General features: G+C 44.9%; 1 protein-coding gene across 1 annotated transcript in view; it reads left to right on the top strand.

Annotated features, from left to right (window-relative positions):
• The window catches only part of ASNS (asparagine synthetase (glutamine-hydrolyzing)), a 225167-nt gene that overhangs the window by 26217 nt on the left and 181544 nt on the right, over positions 1-17406 (top strand). Inside the window, exon 4 of the mRNA XM_063921342.1 lies at positions 684-869. Within this exon, the coding sequence (XP_063777412.1) occupies positions 684-869 (186 nt within the window). The remainder of the gene's footprint in view (positions 1-683; positions 870-17406) is intronic.

The raw sequence follows: 17406 nt of genomic DNA on the forward strand, positions 1-17406 counted from the left end.
TATTGGCGCGCAGCACAGCCGACGGCCTATATATCTACCGATATATTGGCGCGTCGCTGTGTGTGTACGGCGGTCGGCGGTGATTGACAGCAGAACTGGGCGGGCGTGTGCACACGCCTGCCCAGTTCATGACGTCAGTCCCCGACGGATCGGGCAGTGTGCATGCACAGCACACTGCCCGTTCCGTCCATAGATATATCTGCAGATCAATTGATCTGCAGATATATCTTTCTAGTGTGTACCCACCTTTAGTCATGCGTATGAGGATATGAAGACGGGAAGCCTGTTTCTGGCGGATCTCCTGCACCTAGCATGTGACAGGTGTAAGTGTCTTATACTAATGATGACAGGTGCGGCTGTGGACGGAAGACCAGTGGGTGGTGCACCTACAAACACGGAGCCTCAGGCATAAGCATAAGATAGCTAATGTGTCTGTCTGGGACTTCCACACATGCGGCCGCTGTCCCTGCGACTCAGAATCAAGCCGTAACCGCTATAAATGAGACATTTCCTTTAGTTCATTATAATTAATTATTATTGTTCTGATTTTTTATCACACACTGTTAAAATATAGGTCTGTTATTTACCCCAAGTTATTACCTCAAAAAATCCCGGGGCCCGGCCTCATGGAAGTGGAAGCTTTGATGATACAGCATATCGTTTCTTTTCTTTCCTCGTTCTAGGCCTCATTCATATAAAGCACTCAATGACCTCGTGTCCTAGGGTTGACCCATTCCCACCCGGCCATTGTGAAGTTTTTGATTTGAAACTTAGCGGGAAAGTCGCGTCCGTTGAATTGGTGAAATTCCACAATTTCAAAGAGGAACCTCAGCACGCGGCGTACGACTCCCTGGGAAAGCTGCAGGCAGGTAAGTGCGTCTGTGCTGCGACGCTGGCTCACGGTATAACCACGCGGCAAGTTGTTGCACAGTATCAGTAAGTTATCCAGTGCTGTAAAGGCCACTGAATTATCCTGTATTGCTGTACATTTGGTTCTGGATGTAACCTACAGTGACACATTTGTTGTGTATAGCTAGGATCAAAGCAGCTGTTGTAACGAGAGATATGCATGCTGCAGCCAATGGACAATAAGATTGTTAACTTTTCATGTACAGAAGGAGCAGAGGATAGCTAGATCACATGTAAAACCACCGGCCCATCTTCTGCACACTCCCAGCAAAACTGAGGGATATATGTATCAAACCTTTGAGATAAAGTAAAGAATCAGCTTCTGGCATTTTGTAAACTGTGTTGGATAAATAATAGCTAGAAGCTTTTTGGTTGCTATGGACAACTTCTCAACTTTACCTCTCTGGAAGGTTTGATACATCTCCCCGAGTCCAATACTTCCACCTCAGTCACTTGACTTCAAGGATAACCATTCTCTGTTCCCTTGATAGACAGTACACTAAGCAGGAATGGTGATTCTTGAAGTGCTTACAGGGAACATGGGACTAGATAGGGAATTTTGACCCAATTGACTTCTTGGCTCTGAGCTAGAACCTCTTTCATCCTTATACATGCTTGGTTACTGTCTCATGACGGTCTAGTGAAGCCCAGGGTCGTCTTAACAGCAGTGTAGGCCCCTGGGCAAAGCAATGCACTGGGGCCCCTACCCATCCTCCAGCGGTATGGGTGTGGGGTGGTATCAGCGGCAGCTTTGATGTCCTTCGGGCGGGAGGGGAGTTCTATCTTCTGTTTAACATGTAGGACCTGGAGCAGTAACTTCTGCTAATTACTCCTTTACTGTGATAAAGCTGAATCTATTTATCGTATAAATTACCCTTTAAGAGGTCTAAGAACACTGTACGCTGACTACGTAAGAAGTACCGTAAGGGTACGCTACTTGCGTAACGATCGCTCAGCCGTAGGCGAGACGCTCAAGCGTCGCGTTCGCTCACGGCCCAGAGATCACAGACTGGCACACTATTGGCTACAGACAAACGTAATGATTCGCTATGGCGTAGCGGACGCTCGAGACCACGAGGAGATCACCAGCGGCGCAGACGCTCACAACGCTATACCTTGATTATACCTTTAACCATGAGATACACAGTATACCTTTATGTAGAGACAGTGTGTAAGTGCAACCTGGTGTAACCTGATTAACTACAAAGCTGCTTGAGCTTCACCGACGCTCTGTGAACACTTAACACTATGAGAAAATACACAGATACTTGTTTAGGGTCCAAAGCCTATTAAATGTATTATAACTAATATACTTGTAAAAAGGAATCACAGTACAAATGATACACTACAATATAACAGAGACTTCCTAACCAAATAACTACACTATAAATACAATACAATACAATACAATCTAATCAAGGGAAAAATATGAGAGAAAGAGTAGAGAAAGAGAGAGAGAGATGAGAGAAATGGCTCACAGTAAGACAATATGATCACGGAGAAAAACTTACGCACAAGGGTAACGATCGCAAGCGCTTCTGGACATCCAGCTTCCCGATTATCAGCAATGAGAACCGTTTGATGAGAAGTGAAGGCTGGATGCCACAGGCCCGTCTTTTATGCTCCACACACAATGCAATCCAATGGTCCCTACAATCTTGTCGTCCATTGGACACAGGTATTCGGCTTCGCATCATAACAAAAGGTCATAGGTTGATTCATACAGGTGGGTTGTGACGATTTCAAACAGCTCAGGTGGGTGGGACACTGGGTTTCCCGCCGCATACCTGAGTAAGAGTAAATAATAGTAATGGACATAAACTCCTTATGTCCATAACTATTCGCACGAGCGATTAATACGCTCCAAACCAACACCGGAATATTGCTATTTAAATACTCTTCCGATGGGTACCAAACACTGCTGTATGACTCCTGTTAGACCCTTCCTACAATACAAAGAGGGATCCCTCCGTTCAGGGACATTCTATATTAACCAAACTTTCAGAATCTATCAAAAGGACCATGATCTATAAACTACGTTAATTGTGGAAATATGTAACGATTGGGTCGCACGCTACGACTACATACTCCTTACCGTAAATACGCATACCGATGCGAGCGGATGCACGCATCAGCGGGTATGCGCTATCACGGGAAAGCGCACGCATGCGCAGCGCGGACCAGTGTGAGGTGCAAATATGGCAGTGTGCATAGGGATATTTTTCTGACTTTGACAGTCCACCCTTTGGCAGTCAATAATAACTGCCACCTTCTAAAACATTTCAAAAAGAGAAAAATATATGTCAGGGGTTAATTCATTTCCATGGTTGGGTAGGGGAGGAGAGAGGAGTAGGTGTGAAGAGGGTATGACCTAGTGAGATAGCAGAAGCATGTGTGTATGAGTCCATGCTTGGGGGGTCATGTATCATCGTGCCGTACGTGTTGTAAATCAAGCTTCGAGGTATTGCGAAGTATACATTTGAATTCCTTCTTATCCTGTGGTACAGGTCTGTGGATGGGCTGTCAAACTTTACCGAGCTCTTTTCGGATTTTGAACAAAATGGGGAGCACATTTTAGTTGATGATACATGAATGGGGGAATATGTGATTGCTGATATCTGTGCCTGTATTCCCTATACTATGTGTGTTATTACCTGAGGGTTGTAGAGATGAAGATGAAGAACACTTATGGAAAATGCAATGATATTCTATGTCAGGTAAATGTACATCTGTCGTTGAAGTTTTGTTCGGTATCAGTTGAAAGTCGTCTTCTTTGCGCTGTTTTGCTCATTAAGCGTGAGCAATAAGCTTTGTCAATGCCATTAGATTTACAAAAAATGTTGGGCTAGCGTGAGTTTAAAAATACTAGGGAAACTGGGGATCCATGGCAAAGTTCATCAAGTGTCCATTTCTCAAGTGGTCAAAACTCTTTCTTTGGTCCATCCGTTGTCTGTATAGCGTCTCGTCAGCTTCCTCGTCCAAGGGGGTCTTTTTATCTTGGAGAAAAGCAGAAAAACAGGTGAAAGAAACGGACCGTATAATCGCATTTTCATCACATCCTGGTTTCTATCATTGGGTCATAAATCAAATCCAGGTTAATTACAGTTTCCTCACTCCTCAAACTCATCACTCTTGTACTTTGTTTGCACCTCATTAGAGCCTGCCCGCATCTAAATATCAATCCAATAGATATAACAACACCTAAAATACATAGGAGAAACTTTCCAACATCCATTATGACTCCTTGAGCCCAGTCTCCTAAACCGGAGAACCAATTTCGCGGGTTCAACCATGACACCCAACCAGTCAGCTCATTACCTACAGCAGCAAGAGTGAGATTGTGTTTTCGGCGAAATTCCCACTTCAATTGGAGAATATCGTCCATCTTTTGGTCTATGACCTCTACCGGATCCTCGGTGCTATTCGTGATGTACGTGCAACACTTCACGCCGTACTGTGTTGCCAATGTAACACAATATCCGCCTGTCACTGCTGTGAGGTAATTAAGAACCATTCTATGCTGTACCAGTTCTGTTTTATAAGCTTGGAGTTCTCTTCCAGTGTATCTAAACGTGTCATCATACATTTCAGTGATATTATCTAACAAATTGGCGAGTGCGGAAATGTATCTATAATTCATCACTCCTCGAGCGGTGCGAGTGAAATCTAACGCCACCAGAACCTGAATCCCGGTGGATTCATGGATCAGATCAGAGGCCGGATGCTCTAACCTTTCTGACAGTTGTCTTTTAACGAGGTGCTCGTAATGAGTGTGAGTATAAGGAGTTTGGGCACCACGGTGTATGTCTTTCATTTTATCATGAGTTACAGTCATTACTTCAGGCAATACTCTTCCAATATAACACAATCCTTCAGAGTTTGGGGCAAGCCACTTGTACGCCTTTCTCCCGCATATGAAATATGCATCATCGGGGAGAACATATGGGACGGAGTAGGACATTACCATATTACACACCTTCCAGGTGAAATCTCCTAGCCCTAATTCTTCCATCTGCTTAATGCACGTATCAGGTTGTACGATATGTGCACAGTATCCTGGTGATACTTCTCCAACTCTAGTAATCCTATTTCCTAAGGTATATCTATACCTGAAAGATTTTCCTCTACTGGCTATGTGGCGTACAAGCTCTGTATCTGTAGGCATTCTATCTGCTCTATGCGAGAAGGTCATGGTCAGGTTGCTCCATGACACTTCCCAATTTCCCGGCTGTCGGGGATTGGAGATGTTGAAACATAAGAGGGACCTATCCACATGGTATTGGTGGAGCTTCAAACTAGGAGGGCTGGAGATATTAAACCTCCTGTCCACCGGTCTCCCACCATTTAACTCAAGTACCTCCCCTATCGTTAAAGGAAATGGTACTAGCCCTGATTTGCTATGACCCTGAGGTACTTGAGAGCATACCCAACAATCTGTTTTGTTTAACACATTACCCACTAAGGAGTGATAGTCACTCAATGGATGCCGGTCCATATGGATATTAAAACTGGATTGGCATTTCTTTATGCACCCATCTTCAATGACATTGTTACAAAGCCTGCAGATACAGTTTTCTTCAGCTAACAATCCGTCACAATTTCTTCTATGATCAATGCTATCGGATCGCTTTCTGATACTCGCCTTTGCTTGTTGGTTAGGTTGATCTTGGAAAACTACGCCTCCATCATCATAATCGGAACCCATTCCAGAACCTCTCTCGACCTCCATGGTACTTTCGCCGGAACAGACTGCTCTAGTCAACATCATGGTTAACAGGAAAATCCGGATCACAGTCTCTTGGGGCAAGTCCATCTTTGAGGAGGAAATGGAGAAGAATGAGAAGGGGGAAAAAGAAATTTCAAGGGAGAGGGGATGGAAAGTGGAAAAAAAACAATAAAAGGGATTGGGGAGTCGACAACTGCTTTCGGTCTTCAAGGCTCAGGTGCCGCCTCAGTCCTCCTGGAACAGACACTCCAGTGATACAACCTCTACCGTCTGTTCCTTATCACGGGACTTCTCTGGATCAGCAACCTTCTTGCAGTGGGATGAATGGACCCAAGTCTCTCTCTCAGCAACCTTCAATGCTGTGGTGCTAGTCAATAAGACTTGGTATGGTCCTTCCCATCTATCAATAAGGCAACCTGAGCGTAGAAAATTTCGTATCATTACATAATCCCCAGGTTCAATGTCATGACAATTACTATCAGGTAGATCAGGAATCACCAACTTCAGATTTTCATTTTGGTTCCTCAACTGTTTACTCATGTTAATTAAGTACTTTACAGTTACTTCATTGTTACATTTCAAATCATCCTGAGGGTTAATCATGACATGCGGTTGTCGACCAAACAAGATTTCAAAGGGGGACAGATTAAGAGGGGACCTGGGAGTGGTTCTGATGCTATACAAAACAATGGGTAAAGCTTCTGGCCACGTCAATCCTGTCTCTGCCATTACTTTACTCAATTTATTTTTAATAGTGCTGTTCACTCTTTCGACCTTTGCACTCGCCTGTGGACGGTACGGAGTGTGCAGCTTGCTATCAATTCCCATCAACTTACACATTCCTTGAAAGACATCACCTGTAAAATGGGTACCCCTATCACTTTCGATTATTCTAGGGATACCATATCTACATACAAATTCCTGCACAATTTTCTTAGCAGTAAACATAGCGGTATTTGTAGCCGCTGGAAATGCTTCGACCCAATTTGAGAAAACATCTATACAAACAAGTACATATTTCAAATTCCGACATGGGGGTAATTGAATGAAGTCAATTTGTATTACTTGAAAAGGGCCGCCGGCAGGTGGGATATGGGATGGTTCTGTAGGTATTGCCTTTCCAATATTCTTTCTCAGACAGGTAAGGCATGACATTGCTCTTTTACTCGCATGAGAGGAGAATCCTGGGGCGCACCAGTATGCTCTTACCAATTTGCACATTCCCTCCTTGCCTAGATGAGTCAGCCCGTGAGCTGCTTCAGCCAGACATGGAAGATATGTCCTGGGGGCCACTGGTTTACCATGTCCATCCGTCCAGAGCCCTGAGGACTCCTGGCCATATCCCTTTGCCTTCCAGACTGCTCTTTCCTGTGCGGAACACAAATTCTGCATTTCACACAACTTCTGTGTGTTGATGGTATTGAATACCATCAGTTGTGTGGTGTCTGTCGGTATGGGGGTAGCAGCTGCTAACTTAGCAGCTTCGTCTGCTCGGCTGTTACCAAGTGATACTGGGTCTTGACTATATGTATGTGCTTTACATTTGATAACAGCCACTCTGTCGGGTTCCTGTATCGCTGTTAGAAGCCTTTTTATGTGAGCTGCATGCGCTATCGGTGTACCAGCTGCCGTCATGAAATTTCTGAGGCGCCATAGGGCTCCGAAATCATGGACTACCCCGAATGCATATCTAGAATCGGTGTAGATATTGGCTGACTTACCCTTAGCCAATTCACATGCTCTGGTTAGGGCGACCAGTTCAGCAACCTGGGTTGAGTGAGGTGGGCCTAGCGGTTCCGCTTCTATGGTGTCTTGGTCATCTACGACTGCGTATCCAGTACACAAGTCTCCCGAGTCTGACTGTCTGTGACAACTACCGTCCGTGTAGAACGTGAGTTCTGCATCTTCCAGTGGATTGTCACTGATGTCAGGCCTTGCGGTAAAATTTTGGGTCAAATATTCCATACAATCATGTGTATCTTCCTTTGTATTAAATCCTCCTTCCCCAGCACTCTCACCTTCCACCCTTTGTGCCTGACCAGACACACCTGGGAGATATGTTGCAGGATTTAATGCACTGCATCTCCTTATAGTGATGTTTACTGGGGCCATTAGTGCCAATTCCCATCTTGTAAACCTCGCTGATGAGACGTGTCTGGTTTGGGCAGAATTCAATAAGGCTGACACTGCATGTGGTGTATGGATTGTGAGGTTGTGGCCTAGCACGACATCTTCGCTTTTTGTTACTAGCAATGCTATTGCAGCAACGCTTCGCAAGCATGTGGGGAGGGATCGCGCTACCGTGTCTAGCTGAGCGCTGTAGTATGCAACTGGCCTGCTGGCATCACCGTGTTTTTGGGTTAGTACACCTGCTGCGCAACCAGCACTTTCTGTTCCGTATAGTTCAAAGGGTTTCCCATAGTCTGGCATACCTAGCGCTGGCGCCTGCGTTAGGCACTGTTTGAGTCTCTCAAATGCTGTTTCGGATTCGTCTGTATGCAAAATCCTATCAGGTTTGTTTGAGGAGACCATTTCCTGTAAAGGTAGCGCCAATATGGAAAACCCTGGGATCCAATTACGGCAATACCCACACATTCCTAAAAACGTTCTGATCTGTTGCTGGGTTTGTGGTAGGGTCATGTCTCTAATTGCTTGGATTCTATCAGCGGTCAGGTGTCTCAGTCCTTGTGTTAGACAGTGTCCCAAATATTTTACCTTAGTTTGGCATAATTGCAACTTGTCTTTGGAAACCTTATATCCTGTGTCTGAAAGATGAAACAGGAGCTGTTTCGTATCCTTCAGGGATGCTTCCAATGAATCAGAACACAGTAGTAAATCATCCACATACTGTATCAATACTGATCCACTCTCTGGTTGGAAAGACTGTAAACAATCATGCAAAGCCTGAGAAAATATACTTGGACTATCTATGAAACCTTGGGGTAATCGAGTCCACGTGTATTGGACTCCCCTGTATGTGAATGCAAACAAATATTGGCTGTCAGGGTGCAGAGGTACCGAAAAGAAAGCGGAGCAGAGGTCAATAACAGTGAAAAATTTGGCAGTGGGAGGGATTTGCATTAGGATGACAGCTGGATTTGGCACTACGGGGAACTGACTCTCAACTATTTTGTTTATCCCCCTTAGATCCTGCACTAGCCTGTAACCCCTCCCCCCACTCTTCTTAACAGGGAAGATGGGACTATTGGCAGTGCTGGACGTTCTTATCAGAATTCCCTGTTGTAGCAAGCGCTCTATTACTGGGAAAACTCCTAACTCCACCTCTGGCTTCAGAGGATACTGTGGGATTTTTGGAGCTATCCTACCATCTTTTACTTGTACAACTACTGGAGCTACGTTTGCCATTAATCCAGTGTCCTGTCCGTCTTTTGTCCAAAGTGACTCTGGTATTTGAGATGTCATCTCTTCTACTTGGGATGGATTCCTATTTGTCATAATGGAATGTGACATTAATTTTGATGGGGAGTCTAACATGTCTCGTACTTCCTGAGCGTGATTCTCAGGTATGTCCAAGAATACACCTTCAGAAGTACAATAAATGACGCACCCCATTTTACATAGTAAGTCTCTTCCCAGGAGATTGGTTGGTGCCGATGCAGCCAGCAAAAAGGAATGCTTGGTATGCAAAGGCCCTATGGTAATCTCGGCTGGTTTGCTAACAGGGTAGTGCTGGACTACTCCTGTTACTCCCATGGCTGGAATTGTCCTACCAGTGGTTCTCATGCCCACTGTCGAATTTATCACTGACTTGGCCGCCCCTGTGTCTACAAGAAAGTTTAAAGTTTTACCAGCTACATTGATTGCAATCTCTGGTTCACTTCCAAGACTGGCAATCAATTTAACTGGCTGCAGATTACAGGTATGGCCACACCCCTATTGGGTATGCTGACCTCCCTGAATCCCGTTGGCAGCAACTACTTGTGAGGGAATTAGCTGGGAACTACCAGAGGCATGCCAATCTCTGTTCGGGGGGTATCTTTTTGTTTCCCCTGTATGTGGCTCAAAACTCCGCCTCTGTGGACCCTGCTCCCAATGTCTTGTGTTGTGTCGTTGTCTAGGGGGTTGAAAAGATCTTTGTACACTCTTTATTCTACAGTCTCGTGCATAGTGTCCCTGTCTGTTACAGGAATAACAAGTTATTTCAGTTGACTTACTTACAGGATTCGATGGTACATACGCAGGCTGCTTTGTGGTCAGCGCCTGTATACTTACTGACATTAACTTATCACTTTGCGATTCTCTGTGCCTGGTGATGTTTCTGTCGTGATCAATAGCAGCCTCTCTCAAAGTGGACACTGACAGACCTCGCCAACATGGTTGCGTGGTCTGTACCCTAGCCTTTAATGTTTCCTTTAAACCATCCATCAGTACAGATACTGCTACTTCTTGATGGTTTGGGTTGGTCCTAATGTCTTCTATACCAGTGTATTTTGCCATTTCTAATAGTGCCCGGTGAAAATATTCTGCTGCCGTTTCGGACTCTTTTTGTCTAATGGAGAATATTTTGTTCCATTTAACAACGGCTGGGAAATACTCCTTTAGCTGTAAATTTATCCTTTTTACGTTATCTTTGTTGTACACATCTGAAAGCGGTACATCTTTATCTAGTCCACAATCAGCCAAAAATTGAACTGAGTCGACATTTGAAGGCAAACAAGCTCTTAGCAGTATCTGCCAATCTTTGTTGTTGGGCTCTACAGTGTTCCCTAGATCCCTGATGTATTTTTGGCTAGCAACTAAGTCTTTCCTGGGGTCAGGAAATTCGGACACTATGGTTCTTAATTCCATTCGGGAAAATGGTGTGTACATGGCAATGTTCCTTATGGGAGTAGCTCCTGATACATCTGTTTTCCCATTGGGAACTGCTATTACTCTAACAGGGTTAACTCTAACAACCTCATTCTGTGTAGATTCTACAACTTGTGGTGAAATTGTTTCGGTATAATGCATGGTGCCGTACTTACCCGTTGACACGACCTCACCTATCCCTCCGCTAGGGGCCTTCGCTAATCTCGTGGGTGGTGCAGTTCCTACTGTGGTTTCTGATATGGTGGCCGCTAGAGAGAGCGCTGAAATTGTTGCCGAATCGTCTTCTTGATCATACTCCTGAGGAAAGTTCAGAACAGGGTACAACTTGCACGGGTTAATAATTGCATGGGTTACTTGGTTAACATCATTAACATTTACAGGGTTGCTAAGAGTTTGTGTTTTACACCCCAGTGCGTTTTTCTCCGCAATCAACTTCTCTCCTGCAATGTATGGTGGAGGCGGGGCTGTGGCTATCAGTTTCCTTACTGCCCCAGATCCCGCCGCCAGAGCCAAACCTCTCTGTATCTCACCTTCCTGTTGCCATAACTGTAAATAATCATGATGCTGGATTCGTCTCTTTGTTGATTTTATGAGACATATCCTCCTCCTTAAATTTTGTAACACTTCTGGACTGAAGCTACCTATTCTTGGGAATTTCTCCCTGTCTTGTACAGTCATTCTCTCCCATTCATCACATAAAACCTCTGTGTGACTTCCGTATTTCTCACACATGATGTACCTTGCCGACCCGACTGGTCGGTTCTCTGAATCAACCCGAACCGAGGTTGATCGCCCCCTACCTGAACAACTGGCCCCCATACTCTGCAGGTGTTGCTTACTACTCCTTTGATCTTTATATCACGGTCTTCAGCGAACCCTTACAGCAAACCAAATTATTCAAAATAGGCCGGCGGTGGCGGTTTACCGAGTACCCCACTCACTCGCCCACCTCGACCAATACGACCTGATCACACCGATATGGTGCTGGCGTACTCGATACAGGGCCCTACCAAAAACCTTCTGTTTACTGGAACATGTGAGGGTTACCCGCAGGACACTTACTCTTTCCAGTAAAGGTGGGGTTGCTAGATAGTTCCTGAGTGACCAGCGAACTTCCCTTCAAAAATAAAAAAATTACACAAATCACGTCAGAATGTACAACTAGCGTTTATGACTTTTGTACGCAAAATGATACTAGTCAGGTTTACTAATGCACACAATGACGTGCGGTACAATCGTTCAGTACATAAGCACTACCTGTTATGTACTGAGAGATCAATGGAATCGAAAATTTCGCCTGCGAATTCCTTCAGCCAGAGCTTATATGGCCTATATGGGTTCTGCACCAACCCCCGGGGTTGTGCCTCTTACCTTTATAGCGGACTTCTTTGTCTCCTTATGACCTCCTGGTCTTGTCTGTACGACCTCCTGGTCTGACCTCCTGGTCTTGTTCTATACTGGTCCGCTATACTCTAATGCTCAAATATTATGTTTAACCAAGGATGCCTCCCTAGCCACCGTATATGTCACTTACACGTATGTCCCTTACGAGTACCCGATTTCTTTTTGGTTCAACCTCTTATGTGATAAAAACACACTCACTCAACACATGTACACTTTCGTTTCTATATCTATTTCTGCGCAGAAATTTTCTTTAGCCCAGCTGTGTTACCAATTAGGAGCAGGATCTGTTAAACTAAATTTCAGATTTTCCAAAAATAGACTTGCGTTATTTATCGCCTCTTGCGCTATTTACCGCTTAGCGCTAACTATCGCCTTTGCGTTAATTATCGCTTTGCGCTAAAATTTCAACTTTTCGTGATTTGAGCTACGTGGGCGTAACCGGACGCTCCGTTGCGTAATGTACGCTGCGTGCGTCGGCCTTTGGATTGCGTACGCTAGTCTTTGTTAGAGACACGTGTACGCAATGCAAAGATCCACCGTAACACAATATACTTTTATCAATGTAGACGATCCCTGATCATCTACCGCGTACCCCACTGGCTTTGCCTTATCTCCCAGGCAAACCTGTGTGTTTCTCTACACTTTTAACTATTACCTCTATTCTTAAACTATAAAATAACAGCAAGTCTCTTTTAGCACTTTTCTATCGACTATAAAATTGGCAAACAGGATAGTGATATACGAAAATGAAAAAGAAATGCAGATATATGTATGCGTGCGTGTGTACGCAAGACAGAAGACAAATAAACAGTTTTAAAAGACACAAGCGTTTTGTTCTTACCTCCGGTTCCCGGATTCCTTCAGCACTCTTTATCTAAGCGAAGCAGACGCTTATCCCGTCAGCACTGCGAGACAACCTCCCACCCTTTGCTGGGGGATAATGTCTGCTGATCTACCTAGTGCAGATATGTGAAGGACAGGACGAGCCGCCAATTGATAAAGCTGAATCTATTTATCGTATAAATTACCCTTTAAGAGGTCTAAGAACACTGTACGCTGACTACGTAAGAAGTACCGTAAGGGTACGCTACTTGCGTAACGATCGCTCAGCCGTAGGCGAGACGCTCAAGCGTCGCGTTCGCTCACGGCCCAGAGATCACAGACTGGCACACTATTGGCTACAGACAAACGTAATGATTCGCTATGGCGTAGCGGACGCTCGAGACCACGAGGAGATCACCAGCGGCGCAGACGCTCACAACGCTATACCTTGATTATACCTTTAACCATGAGATACACAGTATACCTTTATGTAGAGACAGTGTGTAAGTGCAACCTGGTGTAACCTGATTAACTACAAAGCTGCTTGAGCTTCACCGACGCTCTGTGAACACTTAACACTATGAGAAAATACACAGATACTTGTTTAGGGTCCAAAGCCTATTAAATGTATTATAACTAATATACTTGTAAAAAGGAATCACAGTACAAATGATACACTACAATATAACAGAGACTTCCTAACCAAATAACTACACTATAAATACAATACAATACAATACAATCTAATCAAGGGAAAAATACGAGAGAAAGAGTAGAGAAAGAGAGAGAGAGATGAGAGAAATGGCTCACAGTAAGACAATATGATCACGGAGAAAAACTTACGCACAAGGGTAACGATCGCAAGCGCTTCTGGACATCCAGCTTCCCGATTATCAGCAATGAGAACCGTTTGATGAGAAGTGAAGGCTGGATGCCACAGGCCCGTCTTTTATGCTCCACACACAATGCAATCCAATGGTCCCTACAATCTTGTCGTCCATTGGACACAGGAATTCGGCTTCGCATCATAACAAAAGGTCATAGGTTGATTCATACAGGTGGGTTGTGACGATTTCAAACAGCTCAGGTGGGTGGGACACTGGGTTTCCCGCCGCATACCTGAGTAAGAGTAAATAATAGTAATGGACATAAACTCCTTATGTCCATAACTATTCGCACGAGCGATTAATATGCTCCAAACCAACACCGGAATATTGCTATTTAAATACTCTTCCGATGGGTACCAAACACTGCTGTATGACTCCTGTTAGACCCTTCCTACAATACAAAGAGGGATCCCTCCGTTCAGGGACATTCTATATTAACCAAACTTTCAGAATCTATCAAAAGGACCATGATCTATAAACTACGTTAATTGTGGAAATATGTAACGATTGGGTCGCACGCTACGACTACATACTCCTTACCGTAAATACGCATACCGATGCGAGCGGGTGCACGCATCAGCGGGTATGCGCTATCACGGGAAAGCGCACGCATGCGCAGCGCGGACCAGTGTGAGGTGCAAATATGGCAGTGTGCATAGGGATATTTTTCTGACTTTGACAACTGCACAGATGACGGGAGATGGGGCGGGATGGAGAACACTAAACTGTAGAAGGGGGCATTGGGCTGAATGAAGGGGCCCCCGATACAAGTCTTCAATGGTGTAAGGGGGTGTTTAATATGCAGTGGAGGGGTGGATAGTGGAGTGGGCTTAATAGTCACCATTTTCTGGTGGGAGGGCAGCTTGCTTGACTGCAGATATCTCCAGTTCCTGGAAATAGATTTCTTAGCTTTCGGTCCTCTCAGAATTACAATTAAACAGTAAGGACATTTCTCCACGTAGGCCTCACAACTTACCAGTTATATAGAAGACAGTCTTACTTCTGAGACAAGGCTGGGACCCGGGAAAGCAGTTGCGGGGTGATATGAAAGTGTACATATTAGCGTCACGTGTAACTGATGCATTATTGAGCCTCGGGTGTGCATTCTGCCGGACACACTGCTGATGTTGGATGCAGTGGATTGTTTCATTTCTTCCGAGCATGTGCGAAGAGTCTGTGCCACATTCGGATGCATGGATGTACTCCGGGGAAGGACTCTTACTAGCATTAGCATACAATTGCATGTGCAGCTATGCCAATTAAAACAAAAACATTGCACCAGCGTGCAATCAGAATCAGCCCCATATTGTGACCTGAAGAAGGTAATGCGGATCCTGTTCAGTAGTTTGTGGTAATATATGGAGTTATTAAAGTTGTGCCCACATTCACATGACTTTGGTATATTGACTTGTTTATGCCATCCTACAGTTTTTACCTAATACATTGTTTTTTTTCTATCTAGATTTAGGCTATATAGAAATGTATCAAATGTGAAAATGCACTAAATTCTCAGAAAACTGCAGTTTTTGGAGGATCACAGCATCACTTGCATATCTCCATATGTATTAATAAGATCTGATCTCTGATATCTGCTGCGGTAACTTACACAGCAGTCCCCATAGGATGGTCCCTCGGTTCAGCAGTTCCCATAAGTTGGTTACTCAGTACAGCAGTCCCCATAGGTCAGTTCCTCAACACAGCAGTCTACATTGATGAGTCCCTCAGCACAGCAGACCCCATAGCTCGTCCCCTCAGCACAGCAGTCCCCATAGTCAGCCCCTCTGCAGAGCAGTCACCATATTATGGTACTTCAGTGCAGCAGTCTCCATAGGTCAGTCCCTCAGCACAGCAGTCTACATTGATCAGTCCCTCAGCACAGCAGTCTACATTGATGAGTCCTTCAGCACAGCAGACCCCATAGCTCGTCCCCTCAGCACAGCAGTCCCCATAGTCAGCCCCTCTGCAGAGCAGTCACCATATTATGGTACTTCAGTGCAGCAGTCTCCATAGGTCGGTCCCTCAGCACAGCAGACCCCATAGGTCGGACCCTCAGCACAGTAGTCCCCATAGGTCGGTCCCTTTGCAGAGCAGTCCCTAAAGGTTGGTCCCTCTGCAAAGCAGTCCCCATATTATGTTACCTCAGTGCAGCAGTCCCCATAGGTCGGTCCCTCAGCACAACAGTCCCCATAGAACGGTCCCTGAGCACAGTAGCCACCATCGGTCGGTCCCTCAGCACAACAGTCCCCATAGTTGCAGATGCTGTTGATTAAACTGATATGCAGCATGCCTGTATTCTCTGTGTAATTGCGGCTGTATCTGCATACAAAATGTTACAGTGTTTTCCAGGAAAACACTGTAGTATAGCAATTTGAATGCAAATACAGTCGCAGTCACACGTGCTGCATATTAATTTAATCAGCAGGATCTGCTTGTGCGTCCTGTTGCATTACTTTGTGACTAAAAGACGCACTGCCTACCGAGTCCAACGGCACTCACGCGTTATGTGTAATTTGGCTTATAGCACACAGAGTAAAGATGTAAGTGGACACATATGTAAGCCTACTTTATAAATACTGTATGCATGTACTGTATTAACATGCCGACTAGCAGGGACTATTCCCACTCGTGGGTGTCCACGACACCCATAGAGGGGGAATAGAACCTGTGGCGATCGCAGCGAGCCCGCAAGGGGCTTCATTGCTCTCGCGATCCCAGCCGTCGGTATGCTGACCGCCGGGATCCCCAGCACCAGTAAAGCATACCCAACCCGCCGGTCATACAGCATCCGACACGGTTGTCCTCCCTTTCTCCCACTGCCGATCCCATTAGGTAGACTGCTTCCTTTTCCCACATCTGACTGGACTCCTTTGTGCCTCTTGCATAATCCTGCTCATATGAAGACATGGAAAATGTTGTAAGGAGTGATACAAACGTAGACACAAAAAAAACAACGCATTTCGTAAAATTTGCAGCAGGTCATCAACTGTAGAAGCCGATAAACCAAAGTCATCTGAAGGCTGAAACCCCCTTGAAGACATTGCTGGCGAGGAAGAAAAGTATGATTTCAAGGAAACACCTATAAACGTGGTTGCAATCTGCAGCATTTATAAGGGAAGCTGTGTGAATCGATGTTAGGAGAATCTGAACGTCTTTCTGTTCCAACTTCATGGGCCATAAAGTTTAATAGAGGAAAGTGTTTTCTGAACGTGTTCTTGTGTGAGTGTGATGAAGCACCATGTGTACATGTTGTGTAGCGATCAATGACTCTGAAGGTGCTTGCACAGATACAGTCGGATGACCCAGCGTTTGTACTCCCATTAATTAGTGTTAGGACCTTCCTAATAGCAGCAGCTATTTTCAAATGTATTCTACTAACATTTCTTTAGTATTATAGTATGTACAAGCCCCTGCTTCCAGGCTGGTATTAGTCTGACCAAAATTTAAAAGGGCAATGATTTTAAGAGACAAGCACCCTATGTTTTGCTATTAAAAGTATTGCCTTTTGAAATTTTGAGTTTACACACAGCGGGACGCAGAGACTTTTACAAGGGGGATTTGAATGGAAACCAGGCTGTTGATCTCAGAGGGGCCGATTCAATTGTGGCGTGCGCCACCTGCTGGCCGTCTGAAGGAATGGGCGTCTATCGGACTGGTTCAATTGTTGCTCCAATAGACACCCATTAGCCGCAGTAGACATATTTTTTCTTGCACGCCCAGAAGGCTTGAGAAAAAAACGTGTTAAAAAGTCAGTAGTTTGGGCACTTACCCAGACTTTGGATGCCCATTCAGGCTTTTTAGACCTATTTAGCCGCTTCGCACTAATTAGCA

Source organism: Pseudophryne corroboree, chromosome 5 (assembly GCF_028390025.1).
Source record: "Pseudophryne corroboree isolate aPseCor3 chromosome 5, aPseCor3.hap2, whole genome shotgun sequence".
Classification (NCBI taxonomy): Eukaryota; Metazoa; Chordata; class Amphibia; order Anura; family Myobatrachidae; genus Pseudophryne; species Pseudophryne corroboree.